The 27,006-nt window shown below is 41.1% G+C and overlaps 1 protein-coding gene across 1 annotated transcript in view; it reads right to left on the bottom strand.

Moving 5' to 3' along the window:
- SMARCA2 (SWI/SNF related, matrix associated, actin dependent regulator of chromatin, subfamily a, member 2) overlaps nt 1-27,006 on the bottom strand; it is a 167,259-nt gene that overhangs the window by 81,389 nt on the left and 58,864 nt on the right. Inside the window, exons 15-23 of the mRNA XM_004677627.2 lie at nt 24,144-24,307; nt 22,751-22,817; nt 21,974-22,084; nt 19,105-19,347; nt 17,610-17,723; nt 9,895-10,002; nt 9,258-9,344; nt 5,018-5,064; nt 3,346-3,512 (exon numbers count right to left, since the gene is read on the bottom strand). Coding sequence (XP_004677684.1) covers nt 3,346-3,512; nt 5,018-5,064; nt 9,258-9,344; nt 9,895-10,002; nt 17,610-17,723; nt 19,105-19,347; nt 21,974-22,084; nt 22,751-22,817; nt 24,144-24,307 — 1,108 coding nt within the window. The remainder of the gene's footprint in view (nt 1-3,345; nt 3,513-5,017; nt 5,065-9,257; nt 9,345-9,894; nt 10,003-17,609; nt 17,724-19,104; nt 19,348-21,973; nt 22,085-22,750; nt 22,818-24,143; nt 24,308-27,006) is intronic.

Here is a 27,006-nt window from a genome sequence, read left to right as displayed (position 1 = left end):
TTTATCTGCACCCATGCTGGGTACCTCTAGCAAACAGACCCACCCTATACTTGGCATGTATTTAAGATGTATAAATAGCAATGAACTTGACAACTTACAGAGGAGGGGAGAAAAGGATGATTAAATCACTTGTGTTGTAAAGCTGTGGCATTTCCTACCATAAGGCTCAGAATTTGATGGATTATCATTTCCCTTAGTCAAAGGTTCCCCATATCAAGATCTTTGCTGGTCACCAACAATCTTTGTGATATTGCCCAAGCGATTTAAGCTACCACATTAGAGTTTATCCAAAGGCAAATAAAGCTCCTTTCAGGTGGCATACGAGCTTTGCTTCCATGTTCTTTTAGACTTTGATATACAACATAAACAAGAATATAATAAATAACAAGGGCAATTGTGTTGGAAATTGTAGAGTTGCCAGAAGGAACACACAGCCAGATTTTCTTTTCTTTTCTTTCTTTTCTTTTTTTTTAAAGATTTATTTACTTATGCTTACAGAACTGAGGTACAGGCCAGACGTGTGGTGGGTGAGAGGATTCAAGAGACAGAGTAGGGAGCAGAACAGGCAGATCTGCTGAAATCCACTGCTGAGGGGAGCAGCGGGTAAGTTGGGAGAGGTCTGCCTCGCCATGTGGGTCACCTCCCTGGCTGGGGATCAAACTTGTGCTGCAGTAGCTTTGGAGAGCTTCATAATGTGGTGCTTTAACCCGCTTAAGATTTTCATGATGACTAACTTTAACTCAGTTTCAGCTGCTTTGGACAATTTTGTCTTCTCGGACTTAACTTGTAACTTTACCACTTGCTCTCATGCTCTCATCCACAAACCACCTCTAGGGAAAACAAAGACTACCAGGGAAGAGTAGCTAAATCTATCAGCCATAATCGTTGTAGAAAAAAAAAAAAAAAAAGCTTTCCTTTTTTTGAAGTCAAAGCTCTGAGACATCCAATTTGGCAAGGAAAATCTGAAATAATCTTAACAATTGGATTGGGGGTGGAGATGACAGATGTGAGGCAGTTGGAAACGTGTGTACTAACTTACCGGTGTGTACAGTGATAATCTGCCCATTGATTCTATCTCGGAAATAAGCAGCTAATATTAGTGGGTAGAAGCTGCACAGCCCTCTCACCTCCTCCTGTAACACCTGATGGAATTTGCTTCCTCATCTGTCTCCTCTCACCTAATGGTAAGTAGCCAGAAAGTAACTGGCTCCTGTGTCTTCTATCTCTGGTGCCTAGTTCTTTTCAATTAAATTTTTTTTCAATAAGTTAAAAATCATTCCTAAGATGCTGTTGCTAGGGAAGCAACCTATATTTTCAGGGATAGAATATATCTCCCTGGATCTGCTAAAACTGGACCTAATTTGGATCTAGAGAGGTCTAAGTTAGAACCTGGTTTCAACATTTACTTTCTGTGTAACTTTTGGCAAGGTAATTAATCTGTCGAATCCTTTGTTTTCTCAACTGTTAAATGGAAACATTAATAACTTACTAAACAGGAAAAGTCATAGCTTGTTGAAAAAAATCTAATTAATGATGCACAGGAAGTCGTTTGACTGGTATCCCACATGTACCATAAATATTTGCTTTTTTGGACTTATTACTAATAACAACACACCAAGCAACACACTATTAAAGATACTTCTCTCAGGCACACAAGAAGTCATTAGAGACATTTGTTTCAAGGAAATGACTTCTTGTTAGTTTCACATCCCACCATGCTAAGGCCACATTCTTCAGAAAGCTGAGATTCAAAACAGAATGCCACAAAGGAGTCAATGACAAGCCGTGGAGGACACCTTTGCTGGGGAGCTGCTGTAGCTCAGGACAAGGCAGAGCAGGGTGGCCCCTCTCTGGAGCAGCAGTGAGGGAGGGTTTGCCTTTCCCTGATGCTCACTGGTGGGATGCTGCACTCTTCCCTTCATGGAGGCTCCAGGACAAGCCTCAAGGTAGGAGACTACCAAAAGGGGCTTTGAGTGATACAGTTGTGTTCTGAATTAAAAAATTGACATTAACGGGGTTTCCTTGGTGGCTCACGGGATTAAGTCTCAGCACTGTGAAGCTCTCCGCAGCCACTGCAGCACAAATTCTTTCCCAGCCAGGGAGCTGACCCGCATGGCACAGCAGACCTCTCCTGTCTCACTCGCTGCTTCCCCTCAGCAGTGTATTTCAGTAGATTCGCTTGTTCTGCTCCCCACTCTGTCTCTGGTGACTCTTCTTCCCCCCACACCTCTGGCCTATGCTCCAGTTCTTTTATGCATAAATAAATACAATAAATCTTTAAAAAGTATAAATAAAAATTAACATTTACTTAACCATTCATTTTCTTTTTTCACTGATTTTGGAGGGGTTAGGGAAGAGTTTTTTATTTTTTTTTTAATTAAGTCTATCAGATGGAAGACTAATTTAAAAATCAATAATACCCTAAGAGGTAGATCACACAAACACCTGAAAACCCCAGTAGAAGCTCATACAGCAAGTCTGAAGTGAGAATCTACTCATTATATCTAATGAATGGCAAAGAAGAGACAAAGATGTTAGAATAAAAATGAAACAAACAAAAGCTTTTAGTGGAACCATAATTTTTAAAATTTGTATTTAACAGTAGTGTGAAACACACAAGAAAACCTGGTATTACTGGGTCCAGGAATTCAACACCATCCTGGCTATAAATTAGCTTATTGTAGCTGTTCCTAATAACCTTTGAAAGTGTTATCCATTGCCATGGTATGAAAGTGCTTTTATTTTAACTCTCTGAGATATTAGGGTTGGTAGCCAAATAGTGTATTTTAGAAAGTAGTCCTAGCTTCATGTTTTCTTCCAGTCATATTGTTTGACTCATTTTGGGAGACAGTATTTAAATGTAACTGTTAAGATCAGGTAAACAATTACATAACTTGAAAATTATGACATTGTCTTCATGTAACATGTAGGGATGTCCCACTGAGAAAACAAGAGGGTTTAATGACAGCTAACACCTAATCTTAAGTGAAGACAGACTTGGCCTTTATCCCCTTAGAGTATAACAGAAAAAGCTAAAGACATGTCTATATGCATCAGTATTAGGCAAGTGTAAAAGTAAGCAGGATTTTCAAATCTTAGTTGTGTTTTATTGTGGCATTTATAAATGACTCTAAGTCCATTTGGAATGTTACGATGTGGGATGAACAGCTGGGCAAATGATTTCAGTGTATTTTAAACTTGAGGATATAGAAATGACTCTCTAGAAAAGCTGCACCCCAAACTGCTGGTTAATTCTTCAACAATTTTACAATTTCAGCAGAGATTGGATCTAAGTGCCTGTGACCCCTGCTCTCAGCAGCAAGGCTAACGGCCTTATGCACTCACCATCAAGGCGCAGGTAAAGGAAGTTCCGAAAAGCAAAGTAATCCTCCATGATGGTCATGAGGGACGTCATCTGGCAGAAAAGCAGCACGCGGTGGTTAGTCGCTCTCAATTTTGGCAGAATACGATCAAGTAGCTCAAACTTTCCTGAGGCCCGATACAGTTCAGCCCTGAACCCAGAAACGCAAAACAGGAAGACAGTATTATTGCTGTCTCCTTGAAGGATCCAGGACAGCTTCTCATAGAGTGCCTGCACACACTGACATTCAATAAATAATGGTGGACGGATGGGTATCAGCTGCAAAGCTAAGAGAGCATCTAATAGAAAAAGAAAATATATTTGTGCAAAATCTATCATGTGCATTATCTACTCCAGGTATGGTGACAGAATCTCGAAAGAAAAAGGTGAAGTCTTACTGCTTTTAAAACTTTTACTCTCTCTGTCACTATCTTTTAACTCTTTGCCCCTGCCTCTAACATAAACACACAATTATATGCTATACAGTTTGAAAACCTTCCTTATTAATAAAGTAAAATTAGGAATTTAGGGCATGTGGCCAAGCACAATGCCAGACATAAGTATATTGACAAGCAAGACAGAAAGGCTCCCTTCAAAATGGGTAATTGTGATAAGTACCATAAAGAAAAACAGCCAGTTGCTAAGAAAGAACTCGTAACAACATGTGAAATCTTTAGGTTGGAGCAGAGTTTGGCAAACTTTGGCTATGCCCCACCACCTGCTTTTATAAATAAAATTTTACTGAACACAGACATCCTCACTCACTTCTATTTTGTCTATGGCGGTTTTCATGCGACATTAGCAAAGTTGAGTAGGTATAACAGAGACTGACAGTGTCAACAATATTTGAAGTATTTTCTGAAAAAAATTTGCTAAACACTTGCATGGTGCAACCCTGGGCAGCCTGGTGTCACCAGCAGTGACCTCAGGACTCAGAGGAAGGGGATGCAGAGAGAGACAGGGGTGTCTAGTGGTGCTGGATCTGGATGGGTCCATTTCGTAGTTTTTAGTTTTTAGTGACACTGTATGCCTGCCTTTGAAATCCAAGAATAAACTATGTCCTTATAATACATTAGGTACAAAACAAATACAAAACTGCTACAAAATGAGAAAAAAAAAACCAGAGACTTTCTGTAAATGCAAGGTTCTTTTTGCTGTTGTTGTTGCAAGGTATTATTTTCTTCAATGCCTACTGCTAATGAAATGCTTTTTTATACAGCCTATATGATAACAAATCACATAAAGTCACTCACTTATAGTTGATGAGACATTTCCTCTCATGCACATTAATGTTAAAGATCAACTTGAAATCCAGTAAGAAAAATTCCCTCTCAGCCCAAGTTACACTATTGATTACAAGTAACAATCCTTGGGAGCTTCAACAATATTTTTAGAACACTAGGATACTATTAAGTCTATTAAATGAGATCTGTGTCCTTTGAATAGCTACTTGCTCAAGGCATGTAGTAATTTATGCCAGTAAAGTCAAAGAGAATGCTGATATCATTTTGGTTAACAACTTCTGTGCCCTCTACTGAGGGCAGAGCAAGGCTGAGGGGCTGAGTATACATTTTCATGTAGGAAACACTGTGGAGAAGAAAATGTCAATGTACCAAGAAATCATTTTTGTGGAAGAAGAAAAATTATAAGATTTACCCATTGATGACCCCATTTGAATAGCCCAGGTGTTCAGCAAAGGATTCCTTTAAAAGAGAGAGAGAAGAAAATATTGTAAAAAAAAAATATATGAAATGTCATTATTAATTATGACTCTTTTAGTGAGGCCATCCTATCTATTTGTCTAGTACTGCTAAACAAAGTAACACCAAAGGAAATACTTGTTAGAGGATGAATGATAAGTTCAGTGTATGAATTCAGTCTTATGTTCTGCCAGAAGTGAATCCTGTGTTTCTGCAAGTATCTCGATTCTCATTCAGAGACAACAGGATTGGTTCACTTACTTATCAAACTAATCCTATTGGCCCAACTGCCCTCATAGGTTCTGGTGATCCAAAATGCCTCAAATATCCACTCGCAAGCTGGTTAGTCTTAGACTGGAGAAGCGTGATACAAGAGTTTAATACAAGCAGACTGATATTAATCTGTACTCATAAACATACTGCAGAGATATCTTAACAGTAAAAGAAATGGTGGTTGTAAAGCACACTACGGTTCTTAGTGCAGTGAACTCCCAATGTCCCTTCCACTCTGTGCTATCCCTATTATAAGTCATGCCCTAAATGGATGCCATCTCTCAGTGTCCAGCTTCCACTTTTTAAAAAAATATTTATTGATTGATGCATACAGAACTGGGGTACAGGTCAGAGGTGCAGGGGCAGTGAGAGGAGTCACCAGAGACAGAGTGGGGAGCAGAACAGGCAGATCGACGAAGTACACTGCTGAGGGGAGCAGTGGGTGGGTAAGGTGAGGTCTGCCATGACATGTGTGTCACCTCCCTGCAGGTATTGAACTCCTGCTAAAGCGGCTGTGGTTTGCTTCACAGTGCTGTGCTGAACCTGTTGTGCCACCAGGGAGCCCCCAGCTTCCACTTACTTTGTTTTTTTTTAAGATTTTATTTATTTATGCTTACAGAACTGGGGTACAGGCCAGAGGAGTGGTGGGTGAGAAGATTCACCAGAGACAGAGTGGGGAGCAGAACAGGCAGATCGATGAAGTACACTGCTGAGGGGAGCAGCGGGAGGATCAGAAGAGGTCTGCCACGCCATGTGGGTCAGCTCCCTGGCGGGGGATTGAACTCATGCTGCAGTGGCTTCAGAAAGCTTCATAATGCGGTACTTTAACCTGTTGTTCCACCAGGAAGAGCCCCCAGTTTCCACTTTTTAAATATATAACTTCACCCCAGAACTCTCACCTCAGTGATTCTGAGAGCTATGTGACCATTCTCTCTGCCATGTTTCCATCCCCACTTTAAAGGAAGGCAGGCATCGGAGGGAAGGAGAGCGAGACACACCCTCCCAGCTACCAGCTGTCTCCCTTTCCTGCTTCACTTCCTCCCCCCGCCACCCAAGTTTTCCTCTGAGGGGACAGAGCTGTCCCTCTGGATTCTCTTTTCAGATATGTTCCTCCTCTGAGGCCCTGCTCCCTCAGAATACTGTTCTGCCTTGCCTGCCAAATTAATGCTCTGGAAATGACCAACACCCCCACTCCACTCCCAGAACCAGGCCTTTTCTCTCTAAAGGTGGCCATTCCTTACTAGATTATTATTTTTTTTAATTCATTTTTTATTTTATTTTTTTTCTTATTTTAAAATTTTTTTTAAAGATTTATTTATTTATTCATACAGAACTGGGGTACAGGTCAGAGATGCAGAGGGTGAGAGGATTCACCAGAGCCAGAGTGGGGAGCAGAACAGGCAGATCGATGAAGTACACTGCTGAGAGGAGCAGTGGGCGGGCCAGGAGAGGTCTGCAGCGCCATGTGCCATGTGGTCACCTCTGGGGCAGGCGGGGATCAAACTCATGCTGAAGTGGCTTAAGCTTCTTAATGCTGTGCTTTTAACCTGCTGCGCCCCCAGGGAGGGCCCCTTACTAGATTATTAGAGATCCATCCTGATCTCTAAAACAGGGCTGTTAAAACCAAGGAGATGGTAGATATCAATAGGTAGTGACAAGATTAGATACCGGCATCATTTTAAAAGTCTTGTTTTCCTTGTCTGGTTTGAAGGTCCCCTGGGGACAGTGAGCCAAAGGGAGAGAATGGGCTCTGGTATGGTTTCCGATGAACAAAGCTTGTGCGGCAAACAGCACAAAGATGAAGGCGAAATGCCTACACCACCAAAACGGAATTCATTTTTCGAAGGGTGGGACTCATTTCCAGGGGTAGAGCCCTGAGAGTCTTTTAGGCTAAAAAACTCAAATCAAAGTCTGTCTTTGTACTGACTGCTAGTAAAAATGGAGGGTAGGTCCCTTAAACCTAACTTCTATGATTCCCCTCCCCCCTCATCCTTCCAGGTAAGGAGAAGCTTCCACCCCACCCAGGAGTTCAAGGATCAAAAACATCATACACCATCCTTTGGAATATGGCCTAGCATGTTCCAAAAGTGAATTTTTGAATGATAATCAAATTGAAGAATGACTGGCACTCCATTTTCATCGTTTCTAAGTCCTCAAACCCTTCAGGATAGCAGAGTAAATACCATAAACTTGTTTGTTGGAAAAACAAAATGGTGGATGTCAGGTTAGCCTGACAGGACCTCAATCTCTCTGATCATTAGAATTGTTTGGCTTCCCCCCAACCCCTTCTACAGCTACTGATGCACCGATACTTTACCTCTGTTTAACACGTTATTCTGTACCTAATATGTTATTTCTTTAACAAGATTATCTTTCTGGGCCCTCCCTCCCTGGTGGTGCAGAGGGTTAAAGCACAGCATTAAGAAGCTAAAGCCACTGCAGCATGAGTTCGATCCCCGCCCCAGAGGTGACCCTCATGGCTCGGCAGACTTCTCCTGACCCACCCGCTGCCCCCCTCAGCAGTGTACTTTGTTAGTCAGTATGTTCTGCTCCCCTCTCTGTCTCTGGTGAATCCTCTCACCGTCCCTGCACCTCTGGCCTGTACCCCAGTTCTGTATGCACAAATAAATAAATCTTTAGAAAAAAAAGTTTATCTTCCTGCCACTCCTATAATCTATTACCTTCTGAGGTCATGTCAAACACACTAGAACTTGGAGATGCTGAGTGACTTACATCAGGTCGCAGTTAAAAAGTGGCCTGTTGTATGGACTCACCTTTGCACTGTGGAGTCCCCTCCACTGTAGGGCTAGCTGGCTGTGGCTGGTTGGTGGGATTGTCTTTTAGTGCTGCTGCTGCTGCTGTTATTTTGCTCAGACCTAGGGCTTCCTAGTTGATAGATAGCTCTGCCCTATGGACCTGAAGTTAGTAGTGGTGTCAGGAGTCTTCCTAATTCACTACCTCATTTGGACAGGACTCCAGTAGAGGAAACAGGGTGTAACAAATGCTCTTCTCTAACAAGCCCAATTACCAAAAATGAGGGGGAAAGCAATCATCCAAGTCAAGAATATTTTGACTCAACTTTCCCACATTGGTTATTAACTTTTAATTTCCCACAAGCTGGTGCAGAGAAATAAACTAGTGCAGCCCTAGAGCCACGCAGCACCTGGCCCCTCACCTCCTGCTCATTTGCTGTGGAAAGCAGGAAAGATGCTGGCAGATAATTGCTGCTAGGACCCTATGCACCAGCAGCACCACTGAACAATGGAGATTACAATTGTGGCTTTTTCTTTTCTGCTCAAGTCAATTGCTCCTACTGGGGTGAGACTCCGTCAATTTAGAAAACTTATTCAGTGTAGTGAATAGGGCAGAAAATGTCCTCTCTCCTAAAAATAGCTTTCTGGAGACTAGAATGTCAGGATAAAAGCCAGGATTTACATTATCGTGATAGAAGCCAGAAAGGAAAAATACAAATCCAAGTCACTGATGAAAGTCAGAGTCTTTTATGAAGAAAATAATTCCAGAACATCTTTCTCTTCAATAGGTTGAAATATATTATTTTATTATTTTTCACAGCATTCTTCTGAGGGAGCAGAATGTATTTATCATTACCCTTGATTTCCAAGCTTCTACCATAACAAGGCAATTCACAGTACTTACTCAAACCCACATAATGAGCCATAGCCTACAACATTTTCTCTCTACTTTAAACTCCTGGTTATAAAATTCCAGATGCTCGATTGCTTGGTGCCAATGAGAATCCATAACCCGAAAATTCTTGTTTATTAATTCTGTTCATTGAGTTTTGACTCAATGGACCATGTTGCTTCATCTTCCATGCATGTCTTATATCCCACCTCCTCTTTTTAAACACTAGTCTAAGTAGGATTTAGTGCATTCAGGGTCAAAACAGAATACAGACTTACCTCAATGTGCTGAAACATGTATGGGTGATTGCAGATTTTTCTCAACTGCATGATAGTGTTCATAAGTGTCTTTGCACCTCCTTTCCCCTAAGAATGAGGAAAAGGAGTCAAAATAGAACAAATAATTGATTTATTAGGTATTTCTAAGTTTTAAAGGCAAAGGGCTATAGGTCTTCTCAGTAACCTACAAACCTTGTGGTCCAAAGCTAATAATCACATATCATAGTAGTTTCTCAGATATAAAATTTTCTTGCAACTAACTTACTTTACAGGGGGATTTTAGAAAGTTCATGGCTTTCTGTTCTGGGAAGAAAAACACACGAAACAGAAGCACATGGAGTGGAACTACATTTTAAAACCTTCTAAAATGTGACTCCTCATTTAGGTGGAATATATTTTCTGCAGAATTGACACGAGCAGAGCTATTTTGGAGATATAAACATACTCCTCCTTTCTTCCTGCCCACAGTGCAGTTTGAAATTAAGAGATTTCCTTTGGCATCTCCAATAGTTACAGAAAAGGGCCAGCTATTTGCCTGAACAGATCAGCATGAGCAAGGGTGTTTCGGGAGCCTTCAAAGTCTCAACCATGAGAAGATGCCATGCCACCATTAGATGCCTCATCTTCCACAACATACCTTCTTATCTTTCTCAGAACCATCTGTGAGGAGGATCCCTTTGGCTTGCATGTGGCGATACAGGATCTTCTGCAGAGCGGACATGTCACACTTGATCACATATTCAACCTGGGGGGAAGCAAAGGAAATAGGTGAGAACAGGAGAAAGAAGTTAACTGTTCTAGAAAGGCAGTTGAGACACAGATGCTACGGGCATTCCTGGGATCATAGAGGTACTTCCTCTTCTTCTTGGATGCACAGAGTTGGGTGGATGAGGGGGAGGTGGTGAAGAGACGTTGCTACTAAAGGTAATACACTGAAAGGATCTCCAAAAAGTTATCTGAAACTGAAGCTGAGACTGCGCTATATTTGTCAGAGAATGGCTGCAAACTGCGCAAATTAAAAGATCTTCAACAGAGAGAATTTTTTAGCATTTTTCTCTGCTTTTCAACTCTACCCCTTTTGTCTGAACACAGAAGTTTTAGGAAAATCAGTGAGTAATCATTATTCTGATTTCCTCTGATCACAGCTGGCTGCCCTCAAGATCAGTCCTAAAATGAGAATTATAACAGCCCTATGATGCCTACAACTTCTGCTTGTCAGAGCAGAGGGGATAATACCTAGTGAGGACAGCAGGAGAGGAATTATCCATAAATGACTACAACTCTACAGTCAGCTAAAGGAAGGCCCCATGTGAGCCTCTAGTTGGAGTATTGCAAAAACCCAACTTAAAGCAGGTAATGGGAATTCACATGGCTGTGGATTAGCACACACCTGCAAAACTTGTAGGTGCTCCTAATGCATGAAATCTGCCTTGATTATTTCATATTATTGTTTTTTCTTTATTAAAAAAATCCCAGAATACAAATGTGCAATTTTCATAATAAATGCCAGATTAATGCCTAGAAATCTGCAGAATGTGATTAAAAGCAAATCAGCAAGCTGCCTAATGTTTAATAAACTGATTAAAAATGATCAGGTTATTTTCAGCTCTGAGGGCCAGGGCGAGGAGGTCACAGATGAAGAGAAGTTGAATATTCAATTGTTGCTTTAGAAGGAAACTGTCAGGTCAATAGAACCACAATTAATAGTCTTTTGCCACTCACTTTGATGCATTGAATTAGATTAGAGAAGGCTGGCTATTTTGCTGAAAAGTTAAGAAAAACGAGTGACCTACCATAAATTTGTTTTTACTTTTTTTATTTTTAAAGATTTTTTAAAATTTATTTATGCATACAGAAATGGGGTACAGAACAGAGGGGCAGGGGTGGCGAGAGGATTCACCAGAGACAGAGTGGGGAGCAGTGGGCGAGGGCAGGAGAGGTTTGCTGCACCATGTGGATCACCTCCCTGGCAGAGATCAAACTTAGACAATGAAGCAGCCACAGCTTGGTTTAGTTTTGCAGTGCAGCATTTCAACCCACTGCACCACCAGAGAGGGCCCGTTTTCACTTTTAATGACCTTCTTGGCCAGAGAAGAAAAAAGTAAATCTCCAAATTTAATCATTAAGGATGGACTTTGGGTTTAGATATCTGATAATGTCCTAATTTTAAAGGAAAACTTTTTTCAACTTTTTTCAAGAGCTCTCAACTGTCAATAAAAATTTGATGTTGGTATTGAAAAATGTTAACCAATTTCAGACCTTAACAAATATAACGATGAAGCAACATCAGTGGTTAATATTATCGCAGCCTTTCTATGGACCACACCCTAGCAGTGTTTTATGAGCTTCCTCTCCTGCAACTGCGCAAGAGCTCTAGGAGAGAGTTTAGCATCCATGTTTGATAGATAAGAAACCCAAGTATCAGAAAGGTTAAGTGACTGGCTGGAAATGACATTGTTCTTTCTGCCTTCCAACTCCCTGCTGTCCCCTCCCCAAAATTTGACTACATGGATAGCACCACAACCAGGAACCTGAGTTTATCCTTGCCTTCACTATCTTTGCATTGGGTGCTGTGTCTTCAAAGATGTCGCTGAAGTGTATGTGGTGTAGTGTTTAGCCCATATTTGCTTCCAGGGAACCTGAGTTTATAATCATGCCCAAATGATTTGACTTCAGAGCCCGGGCATCTTAAACAGTACTTTATAATGACGAATTCCACCTGGGAGAGTGAGCAGCCACTGTGATGAAAGAATGGGCTAGTTTTTATTTTATTTATTTTTTAATCAATTTATTATTATTACTTTTTAAAAAGATTTATTTATTTACTCATACAGAACTGGGGTACAGGCCAGAGATGCGGAGGGTGAGAGGATTTACTAGGGACAGAGTGGGGAGCAGAACAGGCAGATCGATGAAGTACACTGCTGAGAGGAGCAGCAGGTGGGCCAGGAGAGGTCTGCCACGCCATGTGGATCACCTCTGGGGCAGGGATCTAACTCATGCTGAAGTGGCTTTAGCTTCTCAGTGTTGTGCTTTAACACGCTGTGCCACCAGGGAGGGCCCTAATCAATTTATTTTTAATAGACGTAATAATAGGGTACCCCAGCAGGTATTGCCACAGTAGTGTACCCACCACCAAATCACCCACAGCTCACTACTATAGTCTATAGCACTTCCTTCCCTCTTTGCTCAGACTCTCCCCCACCATGCTGCTCCTCTTGAGGTTACTTAATAGTAGTTAGGATTGGAAACAGTCTACTCTTGCAAGCTAAGGAGTCATGACCAAAGAGACTTTCGGGCTTCCCAGTTCTGTCTTCACGTTCACTTTCACTTGGCTCCATGCTGACTACCCCTTCCAAGGTGTGGAGGAAGCGCTGACACTTGTTTTTAAGTGCATTAAGGCGAGGCAAATCAAGAATTAGGGGCAGGACCCTCTGCCCCCTTCCCATTAGTAAGTTCCCGCTAAGTGCTAGAGGTCAAAGTGTTGGGGGGGCAGGAGGCAGGTAGCATGCCAACAATACCACAAGTAGGGATGCCAGCACCCCACAGGCAGGGCAGTCCCTTTCCCTCCTCCTCACACCACTACAGGGTGTCAGAAGCTGCTTTGATGCACATGATCAAAATTACCATCCTCAGCTTCCCAGCTATATTTCATGTTTGTTCCTTGTATCTCCCCAAACAACTCCAAGCTTTGTGACTGATGCTTGTCACCAGGTCTTGGGGGGAGGGGTGCTTTTTCTCAGGTTCTTCCTTTCTAAATCACACTCTACCTTGAGAACTCTTAAGAAATCTCCTCCAATCACCTTATCTGTCATAGTCAGTTTTCCCTTTCATTTACCTCAAATAAGTGATAACTAAGCTCTTTGGATGGCATTCCCTTAACAGAAAGACATGTTAATGCACATTCTCTCCATACAAGCCCCTATGTCCATTTATGAATTTTATACCTGTGCTGATATTAATGCTTTAAGTTACTTTCAGGGCATGGGTAAATACATGTACCCATACTGGAAGGGAGCAGGCTGATGACTAATTTTTTTAGATGGCAAATTCCAGCTATCTACGCTATGAGGTGGCCACTAAAGATCCACAACAGGAATAGGAATGAAGCCAGGGCTGCCTTTTTCCATAATTCACCTATGCTTATATTATTTAATTTCAATCTGCAGTCCCTTGTAGAATTATTTTAAGTCCATTAGCCATTGTGCAGGAGGAGGGTGTTGGTTTAGTTCAGGTCAGATCACCCCAAATCCTTTTAGGAAAGTCCACAACGCCACAAAATAGGCAGAAAAATGCATGAGCCAGGCTGTGAGGATGAGTGGGGGCTCTGATTCCCCAGGAGACAGTGCCCCTGGTGTTTTCTCGGGGATCAGCTACGTGGCCTAGTCCAGTTCAGGCACTTGTATGTCGACTTCTACACCACAAGGGGCTAGTGTCCATCTCTATGTCAAATATCAGAATTTTTTAATTTTTAAAAATTAACATAAAGGGGAGCCCCAAAATTTTCTTTCTGCACCCAAAGCAAATTTCTATCCTTTCCCCTCCCACACACATGCCTGAGTGTAGTCTGGAGACCTTGCCCCAAAGCATGTGAGTACCTGAATCCTTCAACTGACGGGTTAGATGAGTAACTGTCATGCCATTGCTCTGTGTGAGTACACCTCACCTCCAAAAATAAAAAAACAAAACAAAAAAAAAAACCAAAAAAATCACAAGCTACTGTACTCAACTACTGAGATGGCTAAAAATATTAAAAGCTGGACAATACTATGAACTGGTAAAAATGGAGGCAGCACAATGCTCATACATTGCTAATGGATGACAAAGTGGCTTAGGTAGTTAAGGCAGCGATTCATTTATCATTCATATGAAGTTTTACATATATTTACTATGTGACAAAGCAACCCCACGCCTAGGTGTTTATTTCATTCACACAAAAATCTATACCCAAACAATTATAGCAAAATTTATCTACAGGCACTAAAAATTAGAAACAACCCTAATGTCCCTCAAAGAAATGAATAAATCTGGTGCATCCATATAGAGAATACTATTCAACAGTAAAAATGAACCAACTGTTTATATGTGAAACAGCCTGGATGAATCTCAGAATCATTATGCTACATGAAAGAAAGTAGATGCAAATGGTCAGATCAGACATGTTGTCTGATTCCATTCACACAACATTCAGAAAGGGAAACTGGTAGGGATGGAGAACAAAGTAATGGTTGTGTGAGAGATTTAGTGGAGAGAGGGTTTGCGTATTAAGTGGGAAGAGCAGGTAATTCGGGGGCACAGACAGGTAGAATTAATCTGTATTGGATTGTAGATATGTTTAACATAATTATGCATTTGTCAAACTTGTAGAACTATACAATGGAAAGAATAAATTCTATCATAAGTAAATTAAAAAATAAAATTGAAAAACACTTTCCTAGCTGATTCTTTTTTATGAAAACGTTTGAGAATGACCGAAATATTTGGCTCCTTGCTGCCATCAGCCATAATTCCTCTCTGGATGCCTTACAATAGGCTGATAAAGAAACTGCTGTTTATGGCTATAATCATATGGTGGAAGAAGAAATCTCCTTCCCCTAGGAAGGATACTTAAATGGCCAATTTTCGCCAGGCAAGAAATCCTACCAAGGCAGAAAAAGTAGAGAATGAACAACGGCCAAGCCACATCCACAATGATCAGATATATACATGCACAGTGATGAGTTCTCCCACTGAGCTTGAAAGGTTTAGGAACTGGCCAGGCACAGAAAATGCAAGAATCACAGAATGTGCAAAGTGAGTAGGAAAGTGGAACTTCCCATTACTAATAGAGGCAATAATAGGTAGAAAATTAGCAATCTGCTATTAGCAGCTGACACTATGCCTGGCATAGTACTATGAGTACTATATCCATTTAATTCTCTCAATGATTTTATGAAGCAGGTGCTATCTATTTTCCAGTTCACTGGTGAGAACACTGAGACCCATGGAGTGATAGGACTCACCCAAGTTCACACTCCCAAGTAAGAGATGGAGAATGCAGTGGAAATCCATGTCCACTAGGATGGACAGAGACCATGATTTCCACCCACTATATTATATGTGGGCAACTTACCCACATATAATATATCCCATAAGGATACTTTACATATTTCAAATATAATACTCGGAGTATTAAGGAGCACAACTCTGCCTTATTCAGGAGACATGCTCTTGAAAATCTAAGGGTAAATATATATTTTTAAAAAGCTTACCAGGGCCCTCCCTGGTGATGCAATGGGTTAGGGCGCAGCACTTGCAAGCTGGCCGCAGACACTTCAGTGTGAGTTCGATCTCCTGCCCTGCAGGTGACCCATATGGTGTGGCAGACCTCTCCTGACCCGCCTGCTGCTTCCCTCAGCAGTGTACTTCATCAGTTGGTCTGTTCTGCTCCCGGCTCTGTCTCTGGTGAATCCTCTTACTGCCCCCACACCTCTGGCCTGTACCCCAGTTCTATATTCATAAAAAAATAAATCTTAAAAAAAAAAAGTTTACCAAGTATAGGAAGCTCTCTTGCACAAGGAACCATGAAATATTTTAGAAAAGCAAAGAATTGCTACGTGATATAACAGACCACCCCATAATTTTTGTGCTGCAAAAGTTTCAAGTTCTATAAAATGGATTTTTAAAAAAGATTTATTTATGTCTACAGAACTGGGGTATGGGCTAGCGGTGTCTAGCGGTGTCTCACCAGCGACAGAGTGGGAAGCAAAACAGGCAGATGAATGAAGTACACTGCTGAGGGGAGCAGCAGGCAAGACAGGAGAGGTCTGCTCGAATTCCATCTGAAGTGGCTGGGGCTAGTTTTGTAGTGCTAAGTTTGTGCCACCAGGGAGGGCCCTAAAATGGGTTTTCTAAAGCAGGAAATACTTCCAATAAAGTGTGTTTGTGTGTGTTTTAAATCTCTCTGTATTAGTCAGACCTGGGTATAAGAAAGATTAATAACTTATGGAATGAATAAATGAAGTACTTCAGTTAGTTCTATTATTTTCTCTTATAAAGAAAAAATGAAGATTGGGAAAAATTTTAATTTTTAGATTCCATCTCTGTAATGTGCAGATCTCAGTGACAAGTTTCTCAGGAAGTAATTCCAGTTAGTCACATGACTGCTTGCCCATTCCTCAGCTTAACTAATCAATAATCATACTGCATCTTTAACAGAAAGTAGGCTGCCCAAAGACACTAAGACCACAGGAAGTCAAAGGAATACTAACAGTGTTCAATTCCCCAGGATGCATTCAGTAGCAAAATACTTAAATATTTAGGCTTTTGCAGGGATAAGCATGGTGCAAGAGCCATATTTATTTTTAATTTTTTCCCCAACTGTTAATGAATAGGGGATTAGAGAACAAAATTCTCTCTTAGCAAAGTGATCAACTTTGCAAACTAGCTTGCCAACTCCCACTTAAAAATGAACAGGATGAATCAATCTGTCCAAAAAACAGAGCTGTTACACAGAAAAACACAATGATGCAAAAATAACACATTTCAGAATTGGCTCTTCTAAAGAGAAAACTCAAAATATCTCATGCAACAAATAGTATACAATGCCAAACCATCTATCCAGAAGAGAATGAAACTCAGAACTCGTATATGGTTCCAAAATATGATCCTAAATGTATTAAACTAATACCCAAGTCCAACCAAAAGATGTGGAGCTAAGGACTTTGAGGACATCCTGAAGCATGAAAACTCAGTGTCCAGAAAGCAAACTGAAAATACTCACTTAAACATTCACAGGAGCTTAACTTTTCTGGTGTAGTATAAAGATCATGGTTGAGATCATTATGTGATGTGACTACAACTTGGAACAACTCTACTTTTCAGTTAATATCAGAAAGCTGATACAACAAGTATCCAGTTTTACATAGATTTCCATGAACTGTAGCAAATGTTTGATAAAAGTTCCAAATGCCTATCCTTATTTGACTCATGAGCACAGAGAACACTTCCCTAGTGCTTTGCAAGAGTGAATCAACAAAGTTAGTGATTAAAAAAAAAAAACTAAATTGAAAACATTTTAATTAAGGCAACGTCAAGGCATATAAGTTCAAGTTAAGATGTGACGAGACTCAACGAACTTATGAGTTTCCAAAATCTGCTCTAAACCTTTTTAAAATCAGGCTGAAAATGCTACAATTGCCTTTCTGTCTCTACAGTAACCCACCTAATGCCTGTCAAGCAAAAAAAAAAAAAATCTTTCAGATCTTTCTAAGCTACTTGTAACTATTGTGCTGCTGTTAAAAACACAATTCCATATTGCAGGTACTTCACATTAACCACCGGGGAAAAACCACTTTTAAATTCACAACCTACTTTTTCTGGAAGCTGGGATTCAACTTCTTTCTTCAGTCTCCTCAGTAAAAATGGTCTCAACACCTTATGTAGACGTCTGATGATCAGTATAGTCTCTTCTTCATTTAAGTCAACCTACAAGAGGACCTTAGATGAGCTTGATTTTTTACAAGGATGCACGAAATGTTTGTTACATTTATTACTCAATGTGATTGAAATCTTAAATACATTTAAAGTCAGGTTTCTACCTGTGTCAAGTACACTTCAGAATTCTCTTCCTAATCACTTACCTAGCAATAAAATAGCCTCTAAATGGGAGTCTTTGTCTTAAGCTAAGTACTATTCCAAAAGGCCCAGAAAGCTACCAGTTTTAGGTCAGTGCTGGTAAAAGTTCAGTGTTTTATGGCCTATGACTGGCAGTAAAGGCTGACTAAAGATTAAGACAGAACACCAGGAAAGGGACAAAAGTTAGTGTGTCCTTAAGGTTCAAGCATTCAAATTAGGCTCTGAATTTTGTCTTGTGTAGAGAAACATACCAACAGGATAAGATTTGAATAGTAAGCAAGGAACAAGAGTAGGTCCCAGTTTGTGGTGTTGGGTTTCTAAGCCTCTCTACCCTACTGTTTTCCTTTTTCTGCCTTTTGACCATGATCAGGTTTGGTCCTATTAGTAAAAATCCCACACTTTCTCCTTCACCATTCTCCACTAACCTCCAGGGGGCAGAGCTGATTGACATTACTTTCAACAAATGGTCAAACCAAGTAACTACTGGCAATGTACCTATAACATACCTCAAAGTTAAGGGGCCAAATAGTTTCAACATCAATTTCCCTACAGCATTTTTAGTAGCTTTTCATTACTATAGTTAAGAAAGCACTAATCAAAAGAACATGGCCTGGTTTCTTTTCTTGCAATGGCCCATGTCCTCCCTTCATAAATCACATTTAAGAGAAGACATTGGAAGGAATAAGAAGAAATTTGGAAATGGCTACCCTGGGACTTAAGCATTTATGTACACTGAGACTCACACTAAGATCTAAAACATGTACAGAAAATTAGTGTAAAGTACTTTTGCTTTACACAATTTTATGTGGAAGAAGTTTCAGGAAATGCTCAAGTTTATAACAAGAAAATATTGATTTTAGGGTTTTGTCCAGTTGGTTCAGTTGATCTGGATAGACTGATTCAAAAAATATTTCTACATTTGCTGTACTTGAGCATTCTGCCAGTCAGGAACATTCTCTGGCATCCGGCTAATGTCTTGGCAAGAGATAAAGGGGGTTGGATGTCCTAGATTTTAAATTCACCTAGATCCTAAGTCCCTCACTAGATCCATATTCTTAGGATGGAAAAATAACCTTGAAATGAGAACAGATCCATCCAATGACTGGTAAAGTAAGTGACACTGTAAACCATCCTATGGATTTTCTGTGGCTCTAGTGTTTTCAGCTTTAAGTTCTTAATTTTATTATTTTTTTTTTGCTGTGCAGTGTAAAAATAAAAGTTAGGCCAGTACCCTTTCTCCAGTCATGGCAAATGGAGCATTAAACCACTGTTCGAATGTGCTGCAGCTCTTAAAAATTGTGGGGAGGAGAAAGTTAAGGAGAGCCCAGAGTTCTGGAAGTTTATTCTGCAGTGGGGTCCCGGTCAAGAGGATCCTTCTAGGAGCCACATAATGCGTATTGAGGACTTGAGTCAGCTTGCAGTGGTGATTCTTCATTCGGTGGCCTTCGTCCACGATCATGTATTTCCACCGAATCTATAACACAAGAGGAGGGGTGCACAAGTGACTTCCATCAGGCAAGTGGTGGTGTGACAAACCAAAGAACCTGCACTTTGTACTGATAGGGTGTGGTTTTGCTTAGGATCAAAGACTCAACAGATGGTCTTTTTCTTGCAGCTGATAGAGCATGTATTACGTCCTGGAATAATGGAATGTTATGACAACAATGTTCCTTTAGAGGCTACGTGATTCCAAATCACCCTCTCACATAGAAGAAAACTTGAGCCCAAAATGAAATGGTTAGGTCAGGACTAGTGTCTGTATTTCTCCATCCTACCCTTTCTCATTAATGCCAAATCATGACAGCTGTCCCAGACTGAAGGACCACGCTACCTCTACTCATCGTGAGTACAGATGACAGCTTTCCACCTGAAGCAGTGACTGGGTTGGCCAGAAGGACAGTAGGTACCCATGGCTGAGATAGTCTGACTTCAAGCCTTCCTGTCTATTACATAGACTGCCTCCTACGTTTAGGATTCTGCTCCATGTTCTTTTTAAATAGAGAATCTGAACTAGTTGCTAACATTTAAAAGTTGGACTATTTCACATAAAAATCTGAAAATTAATTCCTTTTAAAATATTACAAGATGTGGCAAATCTCAGATAGGGGTATTCCTTAGCTGCCAGGTCTATGAGGTCTAAACCCCCTCAGGTCTTAGGTATTTGAAATGAAAGAATCTAAGTATTGGTAGAGAGGGAGGGAGAGGCTAACATGTCATTGCTCTACTTAGGTCAGAACTTCAGATGTAAACAAAGACATAGGCTCTCCCAGCAGGACTGTTGTAACTTCAAAAGTAAAGAATGATCATGTGACACAATCTTCCTTCCTGAGCCTATACACAGCCTCCTTCCTGCCTCATATCTTACCCTTCAGCCCTCTTGAAGGTCATTGTTCTCAGTTTCTTAAAGGGAGAACAATGAAAAAGTCCACTGAGCCTCCCTGATCTCTACAAAGCAGTGGCCGTGGCCAAGAAAAGCATCTGGTGCTCAGATGTCCTGATTTCACTGCAAAACTCCGACAGCGAGGAGGGAGACAGCTATGTGTTCTACCCAGGCCTCACCCTCCTCATTAGAAGCACCAGTCAGTGGCAAAGGAATAACATCATCCATTAGGCTAGGACATACAGGTTAAAAGACACCACCAGAGCTTTGTATTTCTCCTTCCCCCACTATCTTAAAAAAAAAGTGTTCTAAGAGTAAAGTTGTATGATCAACTGCCCTAACCATACCAGTAGCGTAGAGTCCAGCAGATGAAAATGTATTTAAATCAATATTCTAAGTGTACTTTCCTGTCTAATTTTGTTTACAGAATAATAAACAAGGAATTAGAGGCCTCTGATTTTTTTTCCTGGTTCTCCTACTAATTAGGCCTTGCACTTGGGGAAAAAAAATTACTATCCCTTTTCCATAGCTTCATTTCTCCAGTAACAAATAAAGGCAATACATCTCATTACCAGGCATCTCGGATGAATTTTCAAACACATAGACAGAAGTCACAATATGAATTTTTTTTAAGGCTCTCAAATGTACAAACACGTTCCCACAGTAATATTGAAAACACATCATTTCTGACACTGCCAAATTCATCTCTGAGCCTGAGTTACAGGAACGCAGCATTGTTGCCAGTGCCATCTCAATTATTAAACCTCCCCTCGGGTCCTATCTCCTTTATGTTATTTCCTATGGTGGCATGAAAGGAACTCTCAGTTCCTAGACAAAAGTTTAATGCAGAGATAGACCAGACCCCATAAATAGGGATTCTCTTCAATCCTGGCCACAACTTACTTTCAGATTATAGTGCTTTCAAAACACCACAGGGTAAAAGAAATTACCCAAGGAAAAAAATTAAGTTTTCATATTTGATCCATAAATGAAACTACCTCCATCATTTCATAGACAAATTTAGGAAGGAAAATGATATAAATGGGGAAAAAACACTATTTTATAGCTACAGGACAACTTAAGACATACAAATGGAGACAGGTTGGTCGCAGGCAGGAAACAAGTCTTTCTCAGCTCCAAATAAATAGTCACAGATACAGCCCTCAGTGAAATAATCAGAGCCCAGGATTTTACCATGGAAATCTTAAGCAGGGATAGCACAAAATCCACAGCTTGGATAAATGTTCATATGGAGAAGACCATATGGAGCAGAGCCTACTCATCTCTGAAGAGACAAAAGCACAAGAGGAATGAAGTTACACCACTGACAATAACCCAGGGCAACAAAAACAATTATTTCTTCCACAGGCACATTCGGGGTTGTCAGAGAAAAAGAGAATTGCAGGAGAAACCCAGGTGAATCTTCATAAAAAAATGTGAACTCATTACCTAGGAGAGGATCTAGGTCAGAGTGCCAGGATCAATGAGACGCCCAGGAAATAATACCAAAGAAAATGAAGAAGAAAACCCCCACATCTTGCATACAATTAAAACCCACGGCCAAAATATATTAGATTCCGAGAGACACAGAAAGAGGGGGGAGTAGCCATCAAAGGATCAAATTATACTAGTGAGGATAATTTGGGGAATATTTTACGCTCTGGTGTGATGGTCCATAATTAGAGATAAAAGACTTTTTTTTTTTTTTTATAAAACATACCTTTGCAAGAATGTGCTTGTCTTTTATAATGTACTCGTAAGTAGTCAGAAGGACGTTGAATTTGCCACTCCGCAGCTGGGGAACGAGGGAGCGTCGCATGGCAGGGGTGCCCTGAGTGAAAAGGAAAAAAATATACATCTCACCCAATGGGAGGACGTGTGTTATTTCTCACTATTCATGGCTTAATGGAGCCCAGCCACGTGACTGCCGATTGCACATATACGATCATATACAGCCCCATTATCCAGGAAGAAAGTGCCTAGCGAAATCGCACACATTTGGACACTTTTCAGACCCTTATCCAGAGGCTTTCCCACTGAAGACTGGCAGAGGGGAGGGGAAGAGAGGAAATTACAGCGTCCTGGGGTAGAGGAGAACCCGCTGCTCTGCTGAAAGGCTGCATTTCTGTGGGAGCCGCCAGCAGGCTGCCCAGCACCTGGGTAATTGCCTGACTTTGCAGGAACAGTGGGCCCGGCAGCAGCCGACAGCGAGCCAGGCAGCAGCACGCGGAATGTGTGATATTTGTCATTTGTATTACTCTCATCAGAAACCTCGCAATATGATAATTAACAATTTTCTTCTGCATTTCACTATCTGAAAGTAATTATGGTTTATTACAGTAATCTTCTTGGGATGATTAACTCTCACTGTTTAGTACATGATGTACATGACAAAACTTTACAACCAAATACAGTTCACAGATGTGCATATGGAATGAAGAAAATAGGGTCTATTTTTCGCTTTCCCACATTTATATATAAATACAACACTCCAAACCTTGTAAGAAATTTTCACCACAGACGGAGCCCATTTGTCAAATTCATATGTCCAGTTAGATAAAGTCCTACGGAACAACAACAATAAAAATACAGAAAAAAGAGATTTGTATATAAATCAGTGGTTACAAAAATATTCTTATTCATTTTCAGGCCTCACCTTGAAAGAGATGAGAGAACACAGCATGTCTCAACTACATATTTATTTGAAAGGTGTGGAACCAAGAGATAAGTTAGAAATAAGCAGCCATAAGACACGGCAGGTTGGTCTGAAGGTTCATAAAAAAAGCCTCATAAAAAAATTAAAGAATGCATCGAGGAGAAAAACTGAAATTCTAATAGTGTACTAAGGGTTGTCCATAGTTAGGGTGATGCGGGGAGTCTTTAAAAGTATGACTTGAAGCTCAGAGAAACATGGAGTTAGGAAGAGGAAATTATAAAAGCACATGAAAATATTAAATAAAACTGCCAAGAAGAAGCAGGAAAGGAATATTCAATGACTATCTTATAAATCTCTGAAAGCACCACCCTAACATACAAGTCAGAACATGAAAATTATAGATAAAAAGCAGAATATATGTTCAAAATGGAGGTAAACTGCAATGGACATTTAAGTACTATGAATGTAGATTATACAGATTAAAAAGTTGCACAAGCAGTTCTCATTTTGATAAAACTTGAAGAAAATATAAAAATAGCACCCTTACTTTTTTTCTCCACCCAAGTTTGCATTAGCACTGAGAACTCTAAGATTTCAGTGAACACTAATGCAGACTAACACCCACAGTCAGAGAGCGCACCCAAAAGGGGCAGCTGCGAGCTTCTCTCAGAAGCCTCCGCCAAACACCTACCAGGAGCGCACAGTGGGCAAGGCACTGGGAGTTTAACAGTGAACAGCAAAGACCTGTCCCTGTGAAGTAAATCACTGACACAAAGTGCACAGGCTGAGGTCAGTGCAAAATACAAAATTCATAGTTAGGATTTTGGTTTCGGTCTTGCTACCATAAAGGGAGGTTAAAAACAAGCAAACAAAAAAGTATGTGTAACTTTTTGGATCTGGAACAAGGAAAAAGAAATCTTACAAAGAAAAAAAAATTTCCCCTTTGGGGCCACTTCAGGAGTGATGACAAAGACCCTGTGCACTGCGCAGGCTCTGAAGACCACGCTGATGGCCAATCAAGTGACTAGGTCCCCAGCTTAAACAGCCAATCAGAGAGGCTGGGGGAGGGCTGAAGTGAGGACTGGGAAATGAAAACCTAAATCCAGATTACATGTTCCTTTGTAATACCACTCCATGTTATAATTCTGCTTTAAATGAAAAACGAGGGCAGGCTACTGACAGGGTGATCTGCAACATACAGAAAGATAGCTGTGGAATAAATGACTTTACTTACGAAAGGGGAACAATGATGAGATAGGGGCCATTGAGTCGTTTGTGCTCCATCAGATAAGTGATGAGTGCAATGGTCTGTATGGTCTTCCCTAGCCCCATTTCGTCAGCTAAGATTCCGTTCAAATTGTTATTATACAGGGAAACCATCCATTCCAGGCCCTGGAGCTGAAATGAAGAGTAATTGCTTCAATTATCCAAGATCTGCACAGGTAATTAATACTAATACAACTCAAGTGAGGCTGTGACTTCCTAACTCCTCAGTGCTGTATGTTGGATTTCCCTCAGTAGGGAAGTGAGGGAAGCAACAACACAAAAAGAATTTAAAACATGAGCCTGTAATCGTCCCTGCTGGTTGGCAGGTGCTGAGTGTTAATCAGATTTAGAAATGATGGGCTGTAGCATACTGGTGGGATTTTTAAGCAGCTTTACTGCTCAGCCCTACTTAGCATTTCACAGTATATGACATTCTAGAATTATTACAAATGAAGGAAATCCAAACCCGAATCTATTCCAACCACTCCAAGAACAAAAAGCCAAAGTGAGGATTAAAGACAAAGCAGAAGGCCGGCTTGGCATACAGATCACAGGTCATTAGGCAGTCCTCTGGGTATTAAGCAGCCTCCCCCTGGGGCGAGGCTCCTCACTGAGAAAGCAGGGTGACCAGGAGCTGGGGGCTCACTGTTGGGGCCCAGAGGAGGCTCCCAGCCCACCCATGGAAAGTGGCCACTCCCCAAGGGTGTTCCCAGCTTGGACACCTGGAAGTTGACTGCCTGGGGACATGTGTGACTTATTTTAAAGCACAAAAGCACCACAATTGCTATGCTGTTTTGGACTCCCCTGGTAAGTCTGAGAAAGGCTGGGTAGAAATACGAAGGTGGTCAGTTTCCTCCCCCATCCATCAATTCCTTTCCACCCTTACACCATAGATAAACTTCAGAGCCATTTATATATATAATCGCTAAAGTCAATTTAGCTTGCTAATGAAGTTATGCTTAGGGAAATGTTAATATTTTATATAAAGCCAGTGACTGACTTCAGTTTAAATATTTATTAAGTGACTATTCTGTGACCATGAAAGGGGCTGCAGCAGATGGATACCTAGGTGTATAAGAGTCACGACCTCCCCCGCACCCCAGAAGCAGGTAAAGAGACAGTACTAGGCACTAGTGGCTGGCCATGCCCAAGCCATCCGCACAAAATTGTATTGACCAGAGCTTGTCTTAAGGAGAGCGGTGTCATAGTTTGAAGAAATATGTTCTTAAGCCACTTGGGGTACCCTGTAGCATGTGAGTTTCCAAGTTACCCTAAAAGTTTTTCAGAATTACAGTAGTATCGAGAGGTAAGAAGAAAAATGGGAGAGTAAAACCCAGGAATGATTGGAAGCCTTATGTGGTGAGTGGAGGGCAGTGTGCCTGCCTGGGGAAGCCTCGACCACCAGATCTTCAGGAAAGACAAGTCAATGCCAGCACTTTTGGACACTCAATGCAGTAAGTTTTTTTTTTTTAAACTGAAAACTGGCAAAGGAGATGAAATTTTGCATCTGTGGTAATCTCAGATAAAACAGAAGCAGGAATTGGCAGCAGAGGGGACCAGACATTCATGAAAATTGTGGGAAGTGATTTGGACTTTCCGAGATCATGGAAATTGGGGGGGGTGGTGGTGTGGTGGCTGGGTATTTCACCACGCTTATGTGCCTCTCCAGGAAACAGCAGGAAGGCCTCAGCTATATCAAGGTTAAATAAATATTCCTGATACCACAACTTGTCAAGAAGCAAGAAAAGAGGTAGCTTACTCATGGACAGAGGGATCCGGGAAGGTTTTGGGTCACTGTTTGAATTGGTTTGTGAGAAAATTCCAGAGAGGGGGTCTCCCTGGTGGTGCAGGGGTTACAGACACAGCACTATCAAGCTATCACTAGCACTGCAGCACAAGTTCAATCCCTAGGCAGACCTCTCCTGACCTGCCTGCTGCCTCCCTCGGCAGTGTATTTCAGTAGATCTGCCTGTTCTGCTCCCCACTCTGCCTCTGGTGAATCCTCTCACCCACCCCCGCCCCCACCATCCCGCAAATCTCTGGCCTGTATCCCAGTTCTTGTATGATTAAATGAATAGAACTAAATCTTTTTTAAAAATAAATAACACAAAGAAGGACAGAGCAAGAGATTCTAAGGACTCTTAGTAGCCCCATGGAAGGAAAGGGCATAAGATTCAGATATGGTATTAGGAGGAAATAAGTATAAAAAGACAATGGTGAAGGGTGCTTCAAAAAGGTGTTGGAAAGTGGGGAGAATTCAGTGTGGCATGAAAAGTTATAAATAATCCAAAAAGTGGATGTCCCATAAACAGACATATAAAAAAATTTATTAGAACAAAGTAGGGCCTTACATGTAGGTCATGAAGGCCAAATAAGATGAAAACCACTTGGAGCCTCATTAAAGTAGATGGTCTGAAAAGAAAATGTGACTATACTAAGGACAGTGCAGTGGCTCTCAAAGTGTGCTTCAGGGACTCCCGAGGGTTCCCAAGACCTATCAGGGGATTCACAAGGTCAAAACGATTCAAATAATAACACTAAGGCAGTATTTGCCTTTTATGTTGTGCTGCCATTTGTACTAATGATGCAGAGGCAATAATGAGTAGTAACAGCTCGCTGGCACTTTAACAAAAACTGAGATGGCTCCTTCATCCCTGTGCCACAGCAGCAGACATGGAGCCAAGGTTTAAGAGTCTAAAAAGTTTGAGAACCAGCCCTCACTGGTGGCGCAGTGGGTTAAAGCACAGCACTCAGAAGCTAAAGCCACTTCCGCATGAGTTCGATTCCCGCCTGCCCCGGAGGTGACCACATGGCGTGGCAGACCTCTCCTG

This window comes from Condylura cristata, unplaced genomic scaffold, assembly GCF_000260355.1.
Source record: "Condylura cristata isolate star-nosed mole 26May11 unplaced genomic scaffold, ConCri1.0 scaffold00006, whole genome shotgun sequence".
In the NCBI taxonomy this organism is placed as follows: Eukaryota; Metazoa; Chordata; class Mammalia; order Eulipotyphla; family Talpidae; genus Condylura; species Condylura cristata.
This window is presented reverse-complemented; position numbering and strand designations above follow the sequence as displayed.